The 25,705-nt window shown below is 41.8% G+C and overlaps 1 protein-coding gene and 1 long non-coding RNA gene across 2 annotated transcripts; both read left to right on the forward strand.

Moving 5' to 3' along the window:
• Positions 1 to 9,447: 9,447 nt before the first annotated feature.
• On the forward strand, positions 9,448 to 11,076 carry LOC112249696. The gene is made up of 3 exons (XR_002953387.2): positions 9,448 to 9,560; positions 9,717 to 9,796; positions 9,965 to 11,076. It is a non-coding gene; the product is annotated as an uncharacterized LOC112249696 (long non-coding RNA).
• An 8,539-nt stretch (positions 11,077 to 19,615) lies between these two features.
• LOC112248623 (purpurin) lies at positions 19,616 to 25,197 on the forward strand. Its single transcript, XM_024417794.2, has 6 exons — positions 19,616 to 19,772; positions 20,092 to 20,210; positions 20,435 to 20,571; positions 24,139 to 24,251; positions 24,533 to 24,745; positions 24,880 to 25,197. Exons 2-6 carry the CDS (start codon positions 20,094 to 20,096, stop codon positions 24,888 to 24,890), a joined length of 591 nt encoding a protein of 196 aa, XP_024273562.1. The 5' UTR covers positions 19,616 to 19,772; positions 20,092 to 20,093; the 3' UTR covers positions 24,891 to 25,197.
• The last annotated feature ends 508 nt before the right edge of the window (positions 25,198 to 25,705 follow it).

Consider the following 25,705-nt stretch of genomic DNA (forward strand, 5'->3'; position numbering starts at 1 on the left):
ATCCTTGACTTCGGCGATGTCATTTACAAAATAGCCTTTAACACTCTACTCAGCAAATTGGATGCAATCTATCACAGTGCCATCCATTTTGTGTTTTGTGCCCCGTATACTACCCACCACTGCGACCTGTATGCTCTCGATGGCTGGTCCTCGCTACATATTCGTAGCAAAACCCACTGGCTCCAGGTCATCTATAAGTCTTTGCTAGGTAAAGCTCCGCCTTATCTCAGCTCAGTGGTCACCATAGCAACAACCACCCATAGCACGCGCTCCAGCAGGTATATTTCACTTGTCATCCCCAAAGCCAACACCTCATTTGGCCGCCTTTCCTTCCAGTTCTCTGCTGCCAATGACTGGAACGAATTGCAAAAATCACTGAAGTTGGAGACTTATATCTCTCTCACTAACTTTAAGAGTCAGCTGTCAGAGCAGCTTACCGATCGCTGCAGCTGTACACAGCCCATCTGTAAATAGCCCATCCAACCAACTACCTAATCTCATCCCCATATCTGTTTTTGTTTTTTGCTCTTTTGCATACCAGTTTTTCTACTTGCACATCCTCATCTGCACATAACACTCCAGTGTAAATTGCTAAATTGTAATTACTTTGCCACTATTTGCCTATTTGTTGCCTTACCTCCTTACTTACTTTGCACAAACTCTATACAGATTTTTCTATTGTGTTATTGACTGTATGTTTTTTTTAACCCTGTGTTGTTTTGTCGCACTGCTTTGCTTTATCTTGGCTAGGTCGCAGTTGTAAATGAGAACTTGCTGTCAAATGGCCTACCTGGTTAAATAAAGGTGAAATAAAAAATATTTAAAAATTGTTTAAATCAAATCAAATCAAATCATATTTATTTATATAGCCCTTCATACATCAGCTGATATCTCAAAGTGCTGTACAGAAACCCAGCCTAAAACCCCAAACAGCAAGCAATGCAGGTGTAGAAGCATGGTGGCTAGGAAAAACTCCCTAGAAAGGCCAAAACCTAGGAAGAAACCTAGAGAGGAACCAGGCTATGTGGGGTGGCCAGTCCTCTTCTGGCTGTGCCGGGTGGAGATTATAACAGAACATGGCCAAGATGTTCAAATGTTCATAAATGATCAGCATGTTCGAATAATAAGAAGGCAGAACAGTTGAAACTGGAGCAGCAGCACGGCCAGGTGGACTGGGGACAGCAAGGAGTCATCATGTCAGGTAATCCTGGGGCATGGTCCTAGGGCTCAGGTCCTCCGAGAGAGAGAAGGAGAGAATTAGAGAACGCACACTTAGATTCACACAGGACACCGAATAGGACAGGAGAAGTACTCCAGATATAGCAAACTGACCCTAGCCCCCCGACACATAAACTACTGCAGCATAAATACTGGAGGCTGAGACAGGAGGGGTCAGGAGACACTGTGGCCCCATCCGAGGACACCCCGGACAGGGCCAAACAGGAAGGATATAACCCCACCCACTTTGCCAAAGCACAGCCCCCACACCACTAGAGGGATATCTTCAACCACCAACTTACCATCCTGAGACAGGGCCGAGTATAGCCCACAAAGATCTCCGCCATGGCACAACCCAAGGGGGCGCCAACCCAGACAGGATGACCACATCAGTGAATCAACCCACTCAGGTGACGCACCCCTTCCAGGGACGGCATGAGAGAGCCCCAGTAGGCCAGTGACTCAGCCCCTGTAATAGGGTTAGAGGCAGAGAATCCCAGTGGAAAGAGGGGAACCGGCCAGGCAGAGACAGCAAGGGCGGTTCGTTGCTCCAGAGCCTTTCCGTTCACCTTCCCACTCCTGGGCCAGACTACACTCATTCATATGACCCACTGAAGAGATGAGTCTTCAGTAAAGACTTAAAGGTTGAGACCGAGTTTGCGTCTCTGACATGGGTAGGCAGACCGTTCCATAAAAATGGAGCTCTATAGGAGAAAGCCCTGCCTCCAGCTGTTTGCTTAGAAATTCTAGGGACAATTAGGAGGCCTGCGTCTTGTGACCGTAGCGTACGTGTAGGTATGTACGGCAGGACCAAATCAGAGAGATAGGTAGGAGCAAGCCCATGTAATGCTTTGTAGGTTAGCAGTAAAACCTTGAAATCAGCCCTTGCTTTGACAGGAAGCCAGTATAGAGAGGCTAGCACTGGAGTAATATGATCAAATTTTTTGGTTCTAGTCAGGATTCTAGGAGCCGTATTTAGCACCAACTGAAGTTTATTTAGTGCTTTATCCGGGTAGCCGGAAAGTAGAGCATTGCAGTAGTCTAACCTAGAAGTGACAAAAGCATGGGTTAATTTTTCTGCATCATTTTTGGACAGAAAGTTTCTGATTTTTGCAATGTTACGTAGATGGAAAAAAGCTGTCCTTGAAATGGTCTTGATATGTTCTTCAAAAGAGAGATCAGGGTCCAGAGTAATGTCGAGGTCCTTCACAGTTTTATTTGAGACGACTGTACAACCATTAAGATTAATTGTCAGATTCAACAGAAGATCTCTTTGTTTCTTGGGACCTAGAACAAGCATCTCTGTTTTGTCCGAGTTTAAAAGTAGAAAGTTTGCAGCCATCCACTTCCTTATGTCTGAAACACATGCTTCTAGCAAGGGCAATTTTGGGGCTTCACCATGTTTCATTGAAATGTACAGCTGTGTGTCATCCGCATAGCAGTGAAAGTTAACATTATGTTTTCGAATAACATCCCCAAGAGGTAAAATATATAGTGAAAACAATAGTGGTCCTAAAACGGAACCTTGAGGAACACCGAAATTTACAGTTGATTTGTCAGAGGACAAACCATTCACAGAGACAAACTGATATCTTTCCGACAGATAAGATCTAAACCAGGCCAGAACTTGTCCGTGTAGACCAATTTGGGTTTCCAATCTCTCCAAAAGAATGTGGTGATCGATGGTATCAAAAGCAGCACTAAGGTCTAGGAGCACGAGGACAGATGCAGAGCCTCGGTCCGATGCCATTAAAATGTCATTTATCACCTTCACAAGTGCCGTCTCAGTGCTATGATGGGGTCTAAAACCAGACTGAAGCATTTCGTATACATTGTTTGTCTTCAGGAAGGCAGTAAATTGCTGCGCAACAGCCTTTTCTAAAATTTTTGAGAGGAATGGAAGATTCGATATAGGCCGATAGTTTTTTATATTTTCTGGATCAAGGTTTGGCTTTTTCAAGAGAGGCTTTATTACTGCCACTTTTAGTGAGTTTGGTACACATCCGGTGGATAGAGAGCCGTTTATTATGTTCAACATAGGAGGGCCAAGCACAGGAAGCAGCTCTTTCAGTAGTTTAGTTGGAATAGGGTCCAGTATGCAGCTTGAAGGTTTAGAGGCCATGATTATTTTCATCATTGTGTCAAGAGATATAGTACTAAAACACTTGAGTGTCTCCCTTGATCCTAGGTCCTGGCAGAGTTGTGCAGACTCAGGACAACTGAGCTTCGAAGGAATACGCAGATTTAAAGAGGAGTCCGTAATTTGCTTTCTAATAATCATAATCTTTTCCTCAAAGAAGTTCATGAATTTATCACTGCTAAAGTGAAAGTCATCCTCTCTTGGGGAATGCTGCTTTTTAGTTAGCTTTGCGACAGTATCAAAAAGGAATTAGTTTAGTTATACAGGTCTTTGGCTTTTATGAATACAAAAACAATTAACATGATTCATACATTTGATAGGTAGCTTTGAGCTATGTGGTGGTCTGGTGTATCACTGTTTTGTTGCTAAACCTGAGAGGGCGTGTGTATCGGACCGGACTGCCTTAGTTTCTATTTAATGTGCCAATTGAAAAGCTTCAGTAACTACCGTTATTATTCCTCATGTATTTGGATGTCGTTATCTAGGTATAATATCGTAACCCAGAACCAATCCGCTACTTTATTAAGGCTGTCATGACAGGTTGATCTAGGTGTGGAGTCTGTAACCTTAGGGGTGTGTCACCCCTCAGATGGGCCTGCAGTGAAACATGGAAAAATGTACCATCACACCTCAAACACCCGTCCACACTCTTTGATTACATGCATTAAAAATAACTGTAGCCCTGTCCTATCCTTACAACACGATTGTTTCTATAAGATAAGCAATGACTCAATCTGTATTGTCATCTCTTAAGGGTAATGTTGACTTTTTTTCTTCAAGATAGCCATCTGTTCTGATTTAATTATTGTATCTTCAATTATACATATGACACTGTGATTCATTTTATACTTTTGTTGATTCATTTCTAAAGGGGATAAAATTGGGTTTCCTTTTTTTTAACAGAAGGATGTGGTTTAATCTTTTTCATGATCTTGATTGGATTCTCCCTCAGTTACCCCATAAGTGACCCTTTCTTCACATTTAACGTTCAAAATCACAAGGACGCAACCGCTCATATCATCATATCAACACGTAAAGAAATTTGAAACAGCAGAAAACCTCATCCGCTATGACAGATGCACAGATTACCCTTGTCAAGACCCTTGGATCTCCAGGGACAGGGACTATGACTCCTTCACTCCCACCTTTTACTTTGAGGACCCTCCATTGCCCCCTCGCCACATCCCCAAACCTGTCCCTCCTTCACTGCTTTGAACCACACCATCACCTCCACAAGAGAAACCAGACAGACACAACAACTCCCCTCTATCCCTCCTATCAAGGGCACTGTTCTACCTATCACTGGAATTGCATACCTTCCCTGTTTCCTTAGCGGAAATTGTGATACCTTATTTGGCACTCTGACTCCCTCCAGCCTGAGCCAACTTCCCCCAACCCTCAGACTCTATACGTGGGGATGGGGACACAGACCAAAGTGGAGGCCTGCCCTGTGTGCCCACACAAGAAAATGGCATCCCTCCGGTCTATGTTTTCACAGCCTCTAAGGAGCAGCCCAGAGTTTTCATTCTGCCCTCTGCCTCCGGTGGCCAACCACACAGTTCAGCCTCCATCCCGCCCTGTATGCCCATTTTTCTACTTCCTCCCGGACAGAACCCAGACTTGGGGGAGGAGGCAGCAGAGGGACTTCCTGGACCCATCTGTGTATTCCCATATAAGGTGGCCACTGGGATGGGCAACAGTGGGTTAAAGGGGAGGTAGATGACACTGATTCAAGTAATACAACTTCAGATGTCAACATGCCATCTCCTCCCCAATGACCTGACTCTGTTTTTCCTCCCATCCTCATTCACCCTGGTGTTTTCATTCACATCCCTGGAGAGAACATCTGAGATGTAAAAATGGCTTCTGAGGTTCCGACTGCACTGATTCAAGGTAGTTTTCCCCAGTTCATCCCACAGATAGTGAAGATGACGTCGGAAGGGATGGCTGCCGTTCTATTGGCTCTTAACCAACGGTGCTATTTTTTATTGCATTGTTCGTAACTTATTTTGTACATAATGTTGCTGCTACCGTCTCTTATGACGAAAAAGAGCTTCTGGACATCAGAACAGCAATTACTCACCTCGAAATGGACAAATAATTTTTCTTTAATGAGTCCAACGGGAAGGATATACTCCAAACACCCGTACAGGCCCTCATCCCCGTCATTCGCTGGAGAAAGAAACAGAGATTTTGCGGAAAGCGATCAGGGTGCCTTGTTAGGATCAGGTGACGAGTGGCTAATCTGCCTTTTGCCATCCATACTGTTAGCTAACGTTCAATCACTGGAAAATAAATGGGATGAACTGTAAGCACGTTTATCCTACCAACAGGACATAAAAACTGTTTAAAAAACTGTAATATCTTATGTTTCATGGCTTTCGTGGCTGAATGATGACATTAATACCGTACAGCTGGTGGGTTATACACTCTATCAGCAGGATAGAACAGCAGCCTCTGGTAAGACACAGAGCGGGGGCCTATGCATATTTGTAAACAACAGCTGGTGCACAATATCTAAGGAAGTATCAAAGTTTTGCTCGCCTAAAATAGAGTATCTCAAGATAATCTGTAGACCACACTGTCTACCTAGAGAGTTTTCATCTGTACTTTTCGTAGCTGTCTACATACCACCACAGACCGATGCTGGCACTAAAACCGCACTCAATGAGCTGTATACAGCCATAAGCAAACAGGAAAACGCTCCTCCAGAGGTGGTGCTCCTAGTGGCCGGGGACTTAAATGCAGGGAAACTTAAATCAGTTTTCATAATTTCTATCTGCATGTTAAATGTGCAACCAAAAGGAAAAAAACTCTAGACCACCTATACTCCGCACACAGAGACGCGTACAAAGCTCTCCCTCACCCTCCATTTGGCAAATCTGACCATAATTCTATCCTCCTGATTCCTGCCTACAAACTCAAATTAAAGCAGGAAGCACCAGTGACTCTGTCAATAAAAAAGTGGTCAGATGAAGCAGATGCTAAACTACAGGACTGTTTTGCTAGCACAGACTGGAATATGTTCCAGGATTCTTCCGATGGCATTGAGGAGTACACCACATCAGTCACTGGCATAATCAATAAATGCATCAATGACGTCATCTCAACAGTGACTGTACGTACATACCCCAATCAGAAGCCATGGATTACAGGAAACATTTGTACTGAGCTAAAGGGTAGAGCTGCCGCTTTCAAGGACTCTAACCTGGAAGCCTATAATAAATTCCGCTATGCCGTCAGACAAACCATCAAACAGGCAAAGTGTCAATACAGGATTAAGAATGAAACATACTACACCGGCTCCAATGCTCGGCAGATTTGGCAGGGCTTGCAAACTATTACAGACTACAAAGGGAAGCACAGCCAAGAGCTGCCTAGTAACATGAGCCTACCAGACAAGCAAAATAACTTCTATGCTCGCTTCACAGCAAATAACACTGAAACATGCATGAGAGCATCAGCTGTTCCGGATGACTGTGTGATCCTGCACGCTGCAGCCGAGGTGAGTAAGACTTTCAAACAGGTCAACATTCACAAGGCCACAGGGCCAGATGGATTACCAGGACGTGTACTCTGAGCATGAACTAACCAACTGGCAAGTATCTTCACTGACATTTTCAACCTCTCCCTGTCCGAGTCTGTAACACCAACATGTTTCAAGCAGACCACCATAGTCCCTGTGCCCAAGAACACTAAGATAACCTGCCTAAATGACTACTGCCCTGTAGCACTCATTACTGTAGCCATGAAATGCTTTGAAAGGCTGGTCATGTCTCACACCAACACCATTATCCCATAAACCGTAGACCCACTCCAATTTGCATATCACCCCAACAGATCCACAAATGATGCAATCTCTATTGCACTCCACACATGGACAAAAGGAACACCTATGTGAGAATGCTATTCATTGACTACAGCTCAGCGTTCAACACCATAGTGTCCTCAAAGCTCATCACTAAGCTAAGGATCCTGGGATTAAACACCTCCCTCTGCAACTAGATCCTGGACTTCATGACGGGCCATCCTCAGGTGGAAAGGGTAGGTAACAACACAGCCGCCACCCTGAGCCTCAACACAGGGGCCCCTCAGGGGTGCGTGCTCAGCCCCCTCCTGTACTCCCTGTTCACTCATGACTGCACGGCCAGGCATGACTCCAACACCATCATTAAGTTTGCCGACGACACAACAGTGGTAGGCCTGATCACCGACAATGAGGAGATAGCCTATAAGGAGGAGGTCCGAGACCTGACTGTGTGGTGGAAGGACAACAACCTCACCCTCAACATGATCAAGACAATGGAGATGATTGTGGACTACAGGAAACGGAGTACCGAGCACTACCCCATTCTCAACAATGGGGCTGTAGTGGAGCAGTTTGAGAGCTTCAAGTTCCTTGGCTTCCACATCACCAACAAACTAACATGGTCCAACCACACCAAGACAGTAGGGAAGAGGGCACGACAAAACCTATTTGACCTCAGGAGACTGAAAAGATTTGGCATGTGTCCTCAAATTATCAAAAGGTTTTATAGCTGCACCATCGAGAGCATCCTGATGGGTTGCATCACTGCCTGGTATGGCAACTGCTCGGCCTCCAACCGCAAGACACTACAGAGGGTAGTGCGTACGGCCCAGTACATCACCGGGTCCAAGCTTCCTGCCATCCAGGACCTCTATACCAGCTGGTGTCAGAGGAAGGCCCTAAAAATTGTCAAAGACTCCAGCCACCCTAGTGATAGACCGTTCTCTCTGCTACTGCATGTCAAGCGGTACTGGATCACCAAGTCTAGGTCCAAGAGGCTTCTAAACAGCTTCTACCCCCAAGCCAAAAGCCCCCTGAACATCTAATCAAATGGCTACCCAGACTATTTGCATTGCCCCCCCTCTTCTACGCTGCTGCTACTCTCTGTTATTATCTATGCAAAGTCACTTTAATAACTCTACCTAGATGTACATATTACCTCAATTGCCTCAACACCGGTGCCCCCGCACATTGACTCTGTACCGGTACCCCCTGTATATAGCCCTGCTATTGTTATTTACTGCTTCTCTTTAATTGTTAGTTTTTCTTATCTCTTACTTTTTTTTAGGTATGTTCTTAAAACTGCATTGTTGGTTAAGGGCTTGTAGGTAAACATTTCACTGTAAGGTCTGTTGTATTTGGCGCATGTGAAAAATTTGATAGCCACAGATCCTCACACAACTCGATCAGACACAACTTGATTGATTATAATGTCAGTTTTTTTTGCTTGTGTTTTGTATTGAACATAGCTGGAGGTTAAACTAAATTACTGTGTCACAGGAGGTTGGTGGCATCTTAATTGGGGAGGATGGGCTTTTGGGAAATGTTTTATGTTATTATGACTATTAAATAAACATCCACATTGTCAATTATTGGGTCTTATTATACTTTCTGCATATTTCTGTTTACTATTGGATGTAGAGCAATTATCTGCAATAGATTAGTCAAACTCATATGAAATTGTGTTTGTGAAATTGTGTGATTTTACAGTGTATCTGTACATACTTTGGGGGAAAATACCACAATTTTATTTATATCATAAAGATTATACATTTTGCCTTCTCTGCTTCAAGCGAAATGTGTATTGGTCTATTTGCTTTTGTGGTCACTCAAATAAATTGAGTCCCGTCCCCCTCAGGAATGAGGGTGCTCCTTTGGTTTGGTGGTTTGCTTTAATAACTAGAATCCTGACAGAATATTGCCCTGCGTCATGAAGGAAGCTTTTCTAAAAGTATACAATTGTTTTTCGTTGTTTACACTGGAATTATGGAACCACAACAACATGTTTACCAGGCTTATACTGTAGCTTTGTCTTCAAATGACATTGGTTCATCTGTCTGTGTGTTATTTCTGCTTCTCTCTAATTTAACACTTTGAAGGATTTAATGTTGAGCTTTCCATTCTTAAAATATAGACAAGACTAAAGGGTATACCAGTATTGCCATGGAAATAAGTCAGCAAAGGAAATAAATTATCATAGTGACACTTGGTTGATCCCACGCACCACATCATGCATATAAGCATGCCCCATTCAAATAACGTCTATTGTTCATTCATACATCCTATCAGCATTGGATGTACTGCAGGAACATTATCTTTAAATTTGTATTCATTGGGACTGTAAAACCCTTCCCTTTTCATGCTGAAGACAAGGGGATACTCAACCTAATCAAGGTAATTCTTAGAATAACATACATGTCTTTGTCATTTAGTGTTGAAATAATGATGTTAAATTATAATGTATTCCATAAACCTTTGTTTCTCACCAATACTTGTGAAGTTTACTATGTAAAATATAGAACAACGTTGACATTTATTTCACTCTTTCAGAAATGATGGAAATTAAAAAGGAGATTCTGAGGACCGCCCTTTGTGTTTTCTTTGTGGTGACAGTATCTTATTCAAAACCAGTAAGAATGCCCATGTTGTTTTTCCATAATATTTCTTCTTATAAATCTGTCACTATTACACTATAATGTGCACAATGACACAAAGTCAGTAAAAACATACTGTGTAAAAAAAAAGTGTGCTATGCTATGTTTCTACACTAAAATATGTATTTATATTTCTGAAAACAGGTCAGTCTGCATGGATTCCAGTTCAGAAACCTGATGGCTGACAGCCTGGAATCTTCTGAGTCTTCTGAGTCCAACGAGTCTTCTGAGAACATTGGCGGAGCACCACAGACAGCCAATGGTCAGCCAATGGTCACTGGCGCTGAGACTGCAATACCAGACACAGAGGAGGAGACCGATCCACAAGAAAGCGATGCTATAGCCTCTGAAACAGCCTCAGAGGTTGATGATGCTTTGATCGCGTCACAAACTGCACTTGGAACTGAAGCCTCATCGGCAGACTCACTAAATGGGACAGAAACTGAGACTACCTCACAACATCCAGCCATAATCACAGTGACTGATTCTCCCAGTCTGACTTCTGATGTCATAACCCATATAAGGTCTATGCTCACGACGGCTCTTCCATCAATCATTGACACAGCTACAATCCAAGAATTCCATGTGGGCACAACTCTTCCCCCGAGCCCATACCCCATACCCATTATGGAGCAGCCAACAACTCCACCCGTCTCCTCAGTACTAGGCCTAACTCCCCAGCAGCCAGTTCCATTGGAAACCACTGATGACATATCTGCTGTGCCAGGTTGTTTTACTGTAGTATACATAACTAGCCCTCAGCCAGTTCCTGCTAGAGGCGATAACATTTAAAGCTGAGAGGAAACTAGAATATCTTTGATTAAAGCTGGAATCCGAAGTAGAGGGAAACAGCGCCACTGGCCACGGTTGTTATTGTTTTTGTTGCCAAGCTTAGGAGCGTCGTCGCGCAGGATGGTAGAAATGTTTGCATGTATTGCCGTGTAATGATGTCCAAGGTGGAATTTTTTTAATTCTTTGTTTGCAGTAACTTCTTTGTTGTTGTAATGTTGCAACGGACATGTCTGGTTCACCATTAAGGATTCTAGCTTTAAAGGTCAAATGCAGCCATTTTTATCTCAATATCAAATCATTTCTGGGTAACAATAAAGTACTTTACTGTCATTGCTATGAATTAAAATGGTCAAAATGGAAAAGTCACTTGCACATCCTTGTTGCAGTTTAATAAGATGAAAAAGCTCTGACGAAGGCCTTGAGGCCGATACGTAAACCTTAATAAAGAGCAGTGATACTAGCAAGAGCAGTGTGCGGGTTTCTTATTTTTTCTCCACTTAAAATGGTCAAAAAGAAACAAAAATAAATTCTTAGTAAAGAGCAATTTCTCAATCAAAAATGTTGCTAGGACTGTCTGGTAGTGGTCTGGGTGGGGAGGTGAAAACTGAACATTTGCTGTTATTGGCAAGAGAGGTTTGGAACTTTCTTTCTTATTGGTCTATTAACTAATTTACTAAAACTCCATCCCATCAAAACAGGCGAAGATTTCAGGCAGTCTTTTCAAACAGCTCTTAAGCTAAAAGGGCATTATCATAATTTTCACAATTTTACACAATTTAAATTTGTCTTAGTGAGCTGCACATTACTGACACCTACATTAGTGCTTTGTGAGCTGGAGGGCCTGCAACTGGCTAGAACACTCATGAAAAGGATTCACTAGTATCTTCTGCACGATATCAGTAATAATGATTCAGATATACTGTACCTCATATTGCTCAGTCTTTCATAAGACAATCTTCAAGATATTTGGTGGTAGGTAGTGGTTAGAGCGTTGGACTAGTAACAGGAAGGTTGCAAGATCAAATCCCCGAGCTGACAAGGTAAAATCTGTTGTTCTGCCCCTGAACAAGGCAGTTAACCCACTGTTCCTAGTTCTTAACTGACTTGCCTAGTTAAATAAAGGTAAAATACACTTTTGTCTGATTTGTTTTGAAACGTGGCACATATTGCTGCCATTAACATTGTCAACAACCTGTTTGTGTACCTGCAAAAGAGGATCCACCATCTGTAAATAAATGCTCTTTAAACATTTAGAAAAAGGACAGAGATCAGAAAGAGTACTTCCTTTTCGTGTGCTGCTGGATGTGTTTGGGATTTTGATTATACTACAAAACTTACTACAGGGGATTTGCAGACTTTTGCCAGCTGTTGTGCAGTCTTCGTGACTCTCATTGTGTCCTCAATTATCATTGAATGATGATACATTCTTAGATTAGTTAGCAGCTTGATCTACACTTGCAATGTAAAGCTTGTGATGCGTACAATCGAATGTCGGACCTAGAATGACACAGAGACCCTGGAGCAGATGGTGTTTAACTTCTGATATGAATGCAATGCAGTGAGTGAGCAAGTGGGTGTTGTTTTTTTTTCCAGTATTTACAGCAGCACTTTTGTTGAGAGATACCACAGCTCATGTCAAATATGTTTTCCACCATGCAACACACATTGATCATTTACTGGTGACACACAGATACAGAATTGTTTTTCTCTCCAATAGCTCCACTACTTTAAAAATAAATGTTTTAATGTTTAAGTTTACTTTTTAATGCTCCTATTTGGAACGTATAGAGAGCATAGACCAATCTGGGCCATTACTGTTCAGTCTACCCTGCGAAAGGAACCAGAAGGTCAATGCATCTACTGCGTTGTGTAGATAAAAACCTGCAAACAGGTTAGCCCCCTTTTGTCCTGAGATGATAACAGTCTGTAATCTGATGCATTGGGATTGTTCAACTCTTAAACCGCTCAAAGCCACTTGTGGGGTAAAATGCATACTCATTGGATGATGTGGATAGAGCAGCATATTAACATTAATAGCCTGCTCAGAAACACCCTCTATTTTGTACATCTTCTTATCTATTGTCCACTTTTTGAATCCCCACAGGAAGCACCTATTAGGCACTGTTTTTCCAAAACGTCCAACTGAAAGAAATAAGTTGTTGTTGTCTGCATTGGGAATTGTATTCATTACAATATATAAAATGTTGATTGAGATTTTAAAGCCTCTTATTCAAGTACCTGTGTGAGGATGTGTAATATTCATCATTTTTAATCTATCCTGCGAAGATTGAACATGCTTGGCAATCCATTTCGAAGTTCTATTTCAGGATTGGTGTCCCATCCACGGGGAGGTTGAGTTAACATAGGCGAATGTGATTAGCATGAGGTTGTAAGAAACAGAAAAAATCCCTGGACAGAGACATATCTGATAGGGCAGAAAGCTTAAATTCTTGTTAGTCTAACTGCACTGTCCAATTTACAGTAGCTATTAGAGTGAAAGAATACCATGCTATTGTTTGAGGAGAGTGCACAATTATGAACATGAAAATGTATGAATAAACCAATTAGCCACATTTGGGCAGTCTTGATACAACATTTTGAATAGATATGCAAGATTTCTCTGGATCACTCTAAAACTTTGCACATACAGGGCTGCCATCTAGTGGCCAACGTCTATATTGCACCTGGGATCAAATAATTCATTATGCCATTTCATTTCAAAGATGACGGTACAAAAATATACAAAAAAAACACTAGATTTTTTCTTTCTATTATCTTTTACCAGATCTAATGTGTTATATTCTCCTACATTCCTTTCACATTTCCACTTCAAAGTGTTTCCTTTCAAATGGTATCAAGAATATGCATATCCATGCTTCAGGGCCTAAGCTACTAGCAGTTAGATTTGGGTATGTCATTTTAGGCAAAAATTGAAAGAAAGTGGCAGATCCGCATAAACATATGGTATGATACTGCTTGTGACTACACCCTAATAAGTCTTGATCTGTTCCTGTCAACTTCACTAATTACTGTAATGACCAGCTCTGGCTAGTCAGTAACTGTTACGGTTCTCTTGAGGTGAAGTAGAGGCGGACCAAAACGCAGCGTGGTGGTTATTCATGGTTTTTTAATGAAGACACTATACATGAATAAACTAACGAAACCAATAAACGTGAGAACTCAAAACAGCCCTATCTGGTGCAAACACAAAGACAGGAACAATCACCCAGTGAAACCCAGGCTACCTAAATATGGTTCCCAATCAGAGACAATGACTAACACCTGCCTCTGATTGAGAACCATATCAGGCCAGACATAGAAATAGACAAGACATCCAACATAGAATGCCCACTCAGATCACACCCTGACCAACCAAAACATAGAAACATACAAAGCAAACTATGGTCAGGGTGTGACAGCAACAAACACCATTTCTGCATTTTCTTCACTTAAATACACAAAGTTGTAGTAAAACTATAATAAACAAATGCATGTTCCTAGGGATGAGGTCAATTATAATTTGTCAGGAAACTTGTAATAAAATGTCAACTTAGTTGTACTTAGTATTTTATTAGGATCCGCAATTAGCTGCTTTCAAGGCAGTGGCTATTCTTCCTGGGGTCCAAACAGGAAACAAAACACAACAAATAGAATACATAAAATACATAATATACAGTACATGACACTACATAATACAATAAATCGCAAAATATAATACAAAATATGTAAAAACGTCTGTTTGTTTCTTCACAGTCCCTATCGTGCCATGTTCTTTTATATAAAAAAACATCTGGTTTTATTGCTAGCTTGAGTCACCTTGGGGTGGCAGAGAGTTCCATGTAGTCATGGCTCTATTTATTACTGTGTGTTTCCCAGTCCCTGTTCTTGTCCTGGGGACTGTGCAGAGACCTCTGGTTGCATGTCTTGTGTGCAGTCCTGGTTGCAGTCAAAAGTTTGGACACACCTACTCATTCAAGGGTTTTTCTTTATTTGTACTATTCTCTACATTGTAGAATATTAGTGAAGACATCAAAACTATGAAATAACACATAGAATCATGTAGTAACCAAAAAAGTGTTAAACATATCAAAATATATTTTATATTTGAGATTCTTCAAAATAGCCACCCTTTGCCTTGATGACAGCTTTGCACACTCTTGGCATTCTCTCAACCAGCTTCATGAGGTAGTCAACTGGATGCATTTCAATTAACAGCTGTGCCTTGTTAAAAGATCATATGTGGAATTTCTTTCCCTCTTAATGCATTTGAGCCCATCAGTTGTGTTGTGACAAGGTAGGGGTGGTATGCAGAAGATGGCCCTATTTGGTAAAAGACCAAGTCCATATTATAGCAAGAACATCTCAAATAAGCAAAGAAAAATTACACTCCATCATTACTTTAAGACATGAAGGTCAATCAATCTGGAAAATTTCAAAAACGTTGAAAGTTTCTTCAAGTGCAGTAGCAAAAACCATCAAGCGCTATGATGCAACTGGCTCTCATGAGAACCGCCACAGGAAAGGAAGACCCAGAGTTACCTCTGCTGTGGAGGATAAGTTCATTAGAGTTAACTGCACCTCAGATTGCAGCCCCAATAACTGCTCCACAGAGTTCAAGTAAAAGACACATCTCGACATCAACTGTTCAGAGGAGTGAATCAGCCCTTCATTTTCAAATTGCTGCAAAGAAACCACTACTAAAGGACAGCAATGAGATGAAGAGACTTGCTTGGGCCAAGAAACACGAGCAATGGACATTAGACCGGTGTAAATCTGTTGTTTGGTCTGATGAGTCCAAATTTGGGATTTTTGGTTCTAACCGCTGGTTCTAACTGTGTCTTTGTGAGACACGGAGTAGGTGAACGGATGATCTCTGCATGTGTGGTTCCCACCATGAAGTATGGAGGAGGAGGTGTGATGGTGTGGGTGTGCTTGCTGGTGACACTGTCAGTGATTTATTTAGAATTCAAGGCACATTTAACCAGCATTGCTTACACAGCATTCTGCAGCAATACGCCATTACATCTAGTTTGCGCTTTGTGGGACTATCAATTGTTTTTCAACAGGACAATCACCTAAGATAGAAAGAGGAGTGGGAGGCCCCGGTGCACAACTGAGCAAAACACCAGTCTCAACATCAACCGTGAAGAGGCGACTCTGGGATGCTGGCCTTCTAGGCAGAGTTCCTCTGTTCAGTGTCTGTGTTCTCTTGCCCATCTTAATCTTTTATTTTTATTGGCCAGTCTGAGATATGACAAATACCTTGCAACTCTGCCTAGGCCAGCATCCCGGAGTCGCCTCTTCACTGTTGACGTTGAGACTGGGTACTATTTAATGAAGCTGCCAGTTGAGGACTTGTGAGGCGTCTGTTTCTCAAACTAGACACTCTAATGTACTTGTCCTCTTGCTCAGGTGTTTACCAGGTCCTCCCACCCCTCTTTCCATTCTGGATAAGGGCCAGTTTGCACTGTTCTGTGAAGTGAGTAGTACACAGCGTTGCAGGAGATCTTCAGTTTCTTGGTAATTTCTCGCATGGAATAGCCTTAATTTCTCAGAACAAGAACAAACTGATGAGTTTCAGAAGAAAGTTCTTTGTTTCTGGACATTTTGAGCCTGTAATCAAAGCTACAAATGCTGATGCCCCAGATGCTTTTCTTAGAAAAACAAGGACATTTCTAAGTGGCCCCAAACTTTTGGACAGTAATGTATATTCTCTAGGTATAGCCTGAATAATAACCTACAGCAGTAAACTGTTGCATTGTTATTCCAACACTTAATTGTTTCTGTAAAGAAAGTTGACATCTACTTTTCTCTGCTCTCTCACTACAGCCAGTGAAGAGTCCATTTTGAAATGAGCAGGCACTGGAAGAAGTCACTGTGAAGCTCTTCACACAGCTCCTGAAATGTTCCACTCTCTTCTTCCTGTACATACTTGGTCAAAAACTCTCTGGCGGTTATTTTATTGACGTGTGCGCTCTAACCTATAAACCCTCACTTTGAAACCAGATAGAGTATGTTGTAGTTATTTACATGGCATACAAAATAATGGCTTGCTTTTTGGATTCAGAACTGTAACATCACAAATGCAGTATTGTAAATGAAGTTAAATGTTTTGTACCCTAGTTACACAGCCTCATGACAATGTCATAAATGCTACATGATAAATACATGGTTGTCACGCCCTGGTCAAAGTATTTTGTGTTTATCTTTATGTATTTGGTCAGGCCAGGGTGTGGCATGGGGTTTTTGTAATTGTGGTGTGTTTGTCTTGGGGTTTTGGTGGTGGTATTGGGATTGTAGCTTAGTGGGTTATCTAGCAAAGTCTATGGCTGTCTGGAGTGGTTCTCAATCAGAGGCAGGTGCTTATCGTTGTCTCTGATTGGGAACCATATTTAGGCAGCCATATTCTTTGAGTTTGTCGTGGGTGATTGTCCTTAGTGTCCTATGTGTACTCTCGGTTAGTTTGCACTAGATAGGCTGTTTCGGTTTTGATTACGTTTTGTGTAGTGTTCGTGTTTCTTTATTTGATTAAACATGAATCTCAATCGACACGCTGCAGTTTGGTCCGACTCTCCTTCATCACCACTAGAAAACCGTAACAATGGTAAACATTTCAATTGTTGTTCTTTCTTCATTTACATTGCACTTGCTTCACCTTTTTCCTGACACTTGTTTTGCTATCAAGTCATGATTATACTAAACTGTGTTTATTTTCAGCAAACTTAACATGTATAAATATTTGTATGAACATAAGATTCAACAACTGAGACATAAACTGATCAAGTTCCACAGACATATGACTAACAGAAATGGAATAATGTGTGAACAATGGAATAATGTGTGAACAAATGGGAGGGGGGGAAATCAAAATGAAAAGTAACAGTCAGTATCTGGTGTGGCCACCAGCTGCATTAAGTACTGCAGTGCATCTCCTCCTCATGGACTGCACCAGATTTGCCAGTTCTTGCTGTGAGAGGTCACCCCACTCTTCCACCAAGGCACCTGCAAATTCCCGGGCATTTCTGGGGGGAATGGCCCTAGCCCTCACCCTCCGATCCAGCAGGTCCCAGACGTGCTCAATGGGATTGAGGTCCAGGCTCTTTGCTGGCCATGGCAGAACACTAGCATTCCTGTCTTGCAGGAAATCACCCACAGAACGAGAAGTATGGCTGGTGGCATTGTCATGCTGGAGGGTCATGTCAGGATGAGCCTGCAGGAAGGGTACCACATGAGGGAGGAGGATGTCTTCCCTGTAACTCACAGCGTTGACATTGCCTGCAGTGACAACAAGCTCAGTCCGATGATGCTGTGACACACCGCCCCAGACCATGATGCTGAGTTTATTATAGAACAAGACAGTTACACTTAAGAAATCTTCATCCGCCAACTCAAATATATGTTAGGGTACTTTCTAAACTTTTAGAAACTATGAAACTGATATTACAAAAATGATTCAATATTGATTATAAACAAAGTCTTACTGTCTTCCCTGTCATGACCATGCACGTGAATACGGGGGCTGTGGTCTGTCTGCTGTCATGACTGGAGTGGATCCAACAACTGACTTCAGGTGAAGCAAACATCTGACCTGACACTCACTGTATGTGTTATGTTGGCATGGCTGAAAGGCAAAGGTGCCAAGCCACAGTAATTCAAGCTCATCCCCAATCTAAATATAAGCAGCAACAATGACAGAAGTGGTTAATTATAGCATGAGACAAAAGCTTTATTTGTCAACTATGTATATCATCCTACCTGTTATCAGCTATAGTCCACTATTAAAAATGATTCATGGACGTGTTCCAATGTATTGCCTTCCTCACTGAGAAAATATTCAAATGACAGGGTCATGACACCCATTTAACCTCGTGTTGACAACCATCTTGAAATGCGCTTCAGCAGTCTCCTGCCCGAGAACGTTTTGTCTGGGATTACAGAAGCAAGCTGGTGCAACAGACCATGTGACTTAACCCAGGGGCAGGAACATAAAGTCCCACACAGACCTTGACATTTCATAACACGTGTATTCTTACAACGTGTATTCTTGGGCAAGTTATTATGGACTAGTGATCATGCTCTCATTTCAATGATTAGCATGCAGATTTGCATAACATGATAACATTTGGATAGCATGACATTGATTCAACTTTGAACAATAATATATTCCATGAGATATTATGCACCACAAATATATTGGCTGAAGGTGTATGGTCTCTACACAAAATTGTGTGATTACAACATCTTTATCTCTATGGAATCACTATCTGTATGATTTCTGATGGATGTTCGGGGGGGGGTTCTTTCATGGAAGAATGTATGAATGTCATTTGTGGATATTATATTTTGCTCACTTAACAGGTAAAACAATGGTAGCCCACCCACAGTTGATACAGAGTGTGAGAATATTGTCTTTGAAACAACTTCACCAAGTGGACTGAGGACACATCTGTAGCTTACAGGCACAGTATGGCTACTTTTACACAGGCAGCCCAATTCTGATATTTTTTCCACAAATGGTCTTTTGACCAATCACATCAGATCTTTTTACATCAGATCTTCTTCAGAGCTATTCTGATTGGTCAAAAGACCAATAAGTGACAATAAGACCAGAATTGGGCTCCCTGTGTAAATGGTCGGTTTGATTGGTACTTTTACTTCAGCTGCCCCAACTTGACATCCAGTCCCTCTTTATTTATCCTTCATATTATTCAAATTCAGTTCAAAGGAAGTGATACCAACTGGTGATAAATACATGTGTAATTTATTTCCATTTAATTTGCATGTCAATAAGGAACTATCTAACAATACACTTCTGTAGCCTAAAATACACTAGTATTGCCATTCCCATGGGTAAACAGTACTTTGGCTTGGCTGAGGTGAACTAATTCCCTAGACATGTGCTTTCTTTGAGTTTAGACTATTATACACCACTGATACAATTACATAAAGCCATTTCAGTGCTGCATGGGAAAATTCAACGGCTTACAGGATTTAGTTAACTGGATTAGTGCTAGATTTAGGACCAGAATGTGAAAATAATCAGTGAGCTCGTCTGTTCCTTGGGTATATAAGGATCCTAGACAGAAGACGAACACAGTCGAAGAGAAACACATACCTACAACTTCATTGAAACTTCACCACTTGCTTTGTTCCATTACAGGTAAGTTTTGGAACTTTTCATGGAAATGTTGTTGCTAATATAGATTTATCTGATTATTTGGCTTTGTTAAATATTATAACATTTTTTATAAAATGGTTTGTAAATAGTTTTATCTGGGAGCAATTTGTAGAGAGATTTTGAGAAACTTTGAAACGTTCCACCATAGTCAAGCTTGTCATTTTACCAAGTTATGATTTGGAATTGTTAACAATTGAGAGGAATAGCTTTTGTGCTCTATCAAAATAGACATGCTAATGTCACTTTAATTTGTTCTTACATGTGTATACAATTCTACGACTGGAATTTCTGTCTCCTCTAGAAATGAATTTCCATATGCTCGCCCTGGTGGTCGTGCTCCTGGTGGGTCTGGAGCAGAGCTGGGCTGCCTCCTGTGTGGTGGACAGCTTCACAGTCAAGGAGGACTTTGACCCCAAGAGAGTGAGTACAGATGACAATACACAGGTTGTGTAGTACGTAGTCTATAGCAGACCTACCTGCAAGGTTGCAGTACATCTATCTGTTTCATGTGTGCCTGTACTACCGTACGCAGTTAGACAAATATTGTGCCACTCTCCAGTATGCAGGAAATTATTATTGCTGAGGCTACAACAGCCCTACATGCAAGGCCCTTCAACTAACCTGTTTATGCGTGTGCGCTCCAGTACGCAGGGAAGTGGTACGCTCTGCAGAAGAAGGACCCTGAGGGTCTGTTCCTCCAGGACAACATCTCAGCGGAGTACACCATCGGTGACGACGGCTCCATGGTTGCCTCCTCCAAGGGCCGTGTCACACTGTTCGGGTAAGAGAGCTGGAGATTATTTCTGATGAAATGGTAATAGTTTTAGAAATGTGCCATTCCCTAGTCATTCAGTTTGTTGGAGTGAAAACATAAGGCTTACCTGTACATGTTGCTCGTAATTGTATTCTAGTACTGTATCTGTGATGAGTAACTACACTGAGCAAAAATATAAACGCAACATGTAAAGTGTTGGTCCCATGTTTCATGAGCTGAAATAAAAGGTCCCTGAAATTGTCCATGCACAAAAAAACATATTTATTTCAAATGTTGTGCACACATTTGTTTACATTCCTATTAGTGAGCATTTCTCCTTTGCCAAGATAATCCATCTACCTGACAGGTGTGGCATATCATGAAGCTGATTAAACAGCATGATCATTACACAGGTGCACTTTGTGCTGGGGACAATACAAATGTTCAGTTTTGTCACACAACATAATGCCAAAGATGTCTCAAGTTTTCATGGAGTGTGGAATTGGAATGGTGACTACAGGAAGGTCCACCAGAGCTGTTGCCAAGTAATTGAATGTTAATTTCTCTACCATAAGCCGCGTCCAACATCGTTTTAGAGAATTTGGCAGTGCGTCCAACTGGCCTCACAACCATAGATCATGTGTATGAAAAAGAATAGAAAATCAGAACCTTACAGATAATGCACGGATAATGTTGCAAGGATCCGTACAAAATTCCTGGAAGCTGAAAATGGCCCAGTACTTCCATGGCCTGTATTCTCACCAGACATGTCAGCCATTGAACATGTTTGGGATGCTCTGGATTGACGTGTACGACAGCGTGCTCCAGTTCCCGCCAATATCCAGCAACTTTGCACAGCCATTGAAGAGGAGTGGAACAACATTCCGCGGGCCTCAATCAACAGCCTGATCAACTCTATGCGAGGGAGATGTGTCGTGCTACATGAGGCAAATGGTGGTCACACCAGATACTGACTGATTTCTGATCCACACTCCTACTTTAAGGTATCTGTGACCAACAGATGCATATGTGTATTCCCAGCCATGTGAAATCTGTAGATTAGGGCCTAATTTATTTATTTCAATTGACTGATTTCCTTATATGAACTGAAACTCAGTAAAATCTTTGAAATTGTTGCATGTTGTGTTTATATTTTTGTTCAGTGTATATACTGTACCAGTCAAAGATTAGGACGCACCTACTCAATTCATTTTTTAAAACTATTTTTTAAAACTATTTTTTACAAAACTATGAAGTAACACATATGGAATCATGTAGTAACCATGATTCTTCAAAGTAGCCACCCTTTGCCTTGATGACAGCTTTGTACACTATCTTTGATGACAGCTTTGGCATTCTCTCAACCAGCTTCACCTGGAATGCTTTTCCAACAGTCTTGAAGGAGTTCCTGCATATTCGGAGCACTTGTTGGCTGCTTTCCTTCACTCTGCGGTCCAACTCATCCCAAACCACCTCAATGGGGTTGAGGTCGGGTGATTGTGGAGGCCAGGTCATCTGATTCATCACTCTCCTTCTTGGTCAAATGGCCCTCACACAGCCTGGAGGTGTATTGGGTCATTGTCCTGTTGAAAAACAATTGATAGTCCCACTAAGCGCAAACCAGATAGGATGGTGTATCGCTGCAGAATTCTGTGGTAGCCATGCTGTTTAAGTGTGCCTTGAATTCTAAATAAATAACCGACGAGTCACCAGCAAAGCACCCCAACACCGTTACACCTCCTCCTCCATGCTTCATGATGGGAACCACACATGCAGAGATCATCCGTTAACCTACTCTGCGTCTCACAAAGACACGTTGGTTGGAACCAAAAATCTCAAATTCAGACCAAAGGAAAGATTTTCACCAGTCCAATGTCCCTTGCTCGTGTTTCTTGGCCCAAGCAAGTCTCTTCTTATTACTGGTGTCCTTTAGTAGTGGTTTCTTTGCAGCAATTCAACCATAAAGGCCTGATTCACGCAATCTCCTTTGAACATTTGATGTTGAGACGTGTCTGAGGTGCGGTTATTTGCCTATTTCTGAGGCTGGTAACTCTAATGAACTTATCCTCTTCCGCAGAGGTAACTCTAGGACTTCCTTTCCTGTGACGGTCCTCACCAAATCAAATTTTATTAGTCACATGTGTTGAATACAACCGGTGTAGACCTAACAGTGAAATGCTTACTTACGAGCCCCTAACCAACAATGCAGTTTTAAAAAATATGGATAAGAATAAGAAATAAAAGTAACAAGTAATTAAAGAGCAGCAGTAAGATAACAATAGCGAGACAATATTAAGGGGGTTCCATTACAGAGTCGATGTGCGGGGGCACCGGTTAGTTGAGGTAATATGTACATGTAGGTAGAGTTATTAAATTGACTATGCATAGATTATAACAACAGAGTAGCAGCAGTGTCAAAAGGGGGGCAATGCAAATAATCTGGGTAGCAATTTGATTAGGTGTTCAGGAGTCTTATGGCTTGGGGGTAGAAGCTGTTTAGAAGCCTCTTGGACCTAGACTTGGCGCTCTGGTACCGCTTGCCATGCAGTAGCAGAGAGAACAGTCTATGACTAGGGTGGCTGGAGTCTTTGGCAATTTCTAGGGACTTCCTCTGACACAGCCTAGTATAGAGGTCCTGGATGGCAGGAAGCTTGGCCCCAGTGATATACTGGGCCCTTCGCATTACCCTTTGTAGTGTCTTGCAGTCAGAGGCAGAACAGTAACCATACCAGGCAGTGATGCAACCAGTCAGAATGCTCTCGATGGTGTAGCTGTAGAACCTTTTGAGGATCTGAGGATCCATGGCAAATATTTTCAGTCTCCTGAGGAGGAATAGGTTTTGTAATGCACTCTTCACGACTGTTTTTGGTGTGCTTGGACCATGTTAGTTTGTTGGTGATGTGGACACAAAGGAACTTGAAGCTCTCAACCTGCTCCACCGCAGCCCCATCGATGAGAATGGGGGTGTGCTCGGTCCACATTCTCCTGTGGTCCACAATCATCTCCTTTGTCTTGATCATGTTGAGGGAGAGGTTGTTGTCCTGGCACCACACGGCCAGGTCTCTGACCTCCTCCCTATAGGAGAGCCAGTTTCCTCATAGTGCTTGATGGTTTTTGCAACTGCATTTGAAGAAACTGTCAAAGCTTTTGAAATGTTATGGATTGACTGACCTTCATGTCTTAAAGTAATGATGGTCTGTTGTTTCTCTTTGCTTATTTGAGCTATTCTTGCCATAATATGGACTTGGTCTTTTACCAAATAGGGCTATCTTCTGAAGAAGGAAAGAAATTCCACATATTATCTTTTAACAAGGCACACCTGTTAATTGAAGCTGGTTGAGAGGATGCCAAGAGTGTGCAAAGCTGTCATTGAAGAATCTCAAATATAAAATATATTTTGATTTGTTTAACACTTTTTTGGTTACTACATGATTCCATGTGTGTTATTTCATAGTTTTGATGTCTTCACTGTTATTCTACAATGTAGAAAACAGTAAAAATGAAGAAAAACCCTTGAATGAGTAGGCGTGTCCAAACTTTTGACTGGTACTGTATTTTACAATAGCTTTTTCCACCATTGACATCCATCTTCAGATTCTGGGTTGTGTGCGCTGACATGGCTGCCCAGTACACTGTGCCTGACTCTGCCAACCCTGGAAAGATGTTCATGAACTACCAGGGCCTGGCCAGCTATCTGTCCAGCGGAGGTACATTTTCTGAATAAATATATATATATATATGCCATTTACCCAGCACTTTATCCAAAGCGACTTAGTTATGCGTGCATGCATTTTTATGTGTCGGTGGCCCTAGATGCGAAAACCACAATCCTGGTGTGGCACGCGCCATGCTCTACCAACTGAGCACTACAAGACCACAATATACCCTTATAGACAATATGCCTATACACTTACAGGCACAGACACATCATTAACAACCAACAGTAAGCCACCCTCGAGACTCACAGTATACTCTCCTCTTTTCTCAGGTGACAACTATTGGGTGATTGACACCGACTATGAAAACTATGCCATCACCTATGCCTGCCGTACCCTAAAGGACGATGGAAGCTGTGAGGATGGTTACTCCCTTATCTTCTCTCGTAACCCCCGTGGCCTGCCCCCAACCATCCAGAGGAGCATTCGCGCCAAGCAAGAGGAGATCTGCATGGCCGGACAGTTTGAGCCTGTGCTGCAGTCTGGTAAGTGTCCAATTACATTTTATTAATACAGCCCTTCTTACATCAAGTCATTACAAAGTGCTTTTTTTGGATGGTCTATGTTCTAGAAGTTCATTCCCCACCTGACCCCATTTTTCATACCCTCTCCTCAACAGGAGCTTGCTAAACGTCTACCACAAAGGAACTTGTGCTGCCAAAGGATCCCTACTGGCTTGGACAGAGACACCTACTGACGACTGAAGAGGGAAATTGCATACAAATGATTTTTTTATGAAAGTAATTCCATGTCCCTTTAAATAAAAGGGCATGACGCCTGCACCAACCCAATCACTTAAATTGATTTAGAAAAATGTACTGAATGTGGTGTACTGTACATCACAGAATTACCTAAATCAATATTAACACCACAGTGTTGTTTCACTCATTCACTTTTCATCAGTTTGTGTTGGCGACAATAAAACATTTGAAGGTAACTTTGCGTTGTCAGTGACTTTGTGAATACATTGTCCATGGACATGAGCATTCTAATGTTCACTGTCTGATGAGCTTAAAAAAAGATTCAAGGTGGTTAAAAAAAATCACAAAGCTTTTACTTATTGAATGTGACATTTCTAAATATTTCTTATATAATTATTTTCCACCATAATTTGCAAATAAATTAATTAGAAATCCTCCAATGTGATTTTCTGGATTTTTTTTCTCATTTTGTCGGTCATGAAGTGAAGTGTACCTATGATGAAAATTACAGGCCTCTCTCATCTTTATAAGTGGGAGAACTTGCAGAATTGGTGGCCGACTTTTTTGCCCCACTATACATGCATATGAAGAAAGACAAAGTCCTGATTTGGAGACAGATTCAGTAAAAATTCTCCACATACAGAGAAACAAGGAAGAAGGCTACAGGAAAGGGGATAGAGGAAAAGAAACAGAAAACGTCAATGAGCAGCGCACTGGTCTCACTGGAGATGCAAGGCAACACGG

This window comes from Oncorhynchus tshawytscha, linkage group LG04 (genome assembly GCF_018296145.1).
Source record: "Oncorhynchus tshawytscha isolate Ot180627B linkage group LG04, Otsh_v2.0, whole genome shotgun sequence".
In the NCBI taxonomy this organism is placed as follows: Eukaryota; Metazoa; Chordata; class Actinopteri; order Salmoniformes; family Salmonidae; genus Oncorhynchus; species Oncorhynchus tshawytscha.

What these genes read in the sequence shown, in the direction of transcription:
- LOC112248623 (XM_024417794.2), top strand. Translation starts at nt 20,094, where the DNA reads ATGAATTTCCATATGCTCGCCCTGGTGGTCGTGCTCCTGGTGGGTCTG. An exon ending in AGGACTTTGACCCCAAGAGA is followed by an intron (nt 20,211 to 20,434) that starts GTGAGTACAGAT and finishes TGTGCGCTCCAG; the next exon opens with TACGCAGGGAAGTGGTACGC. An exon ending in GGCCGTGTCACACTGTTCGG is followed by an intron (nt 20,572 to 24,138) that starts GTAAGAGAGCTG and finishes ATCCATCTTCAG; the next exon opens with ATTCTGGGTTGTGTGCGCTG.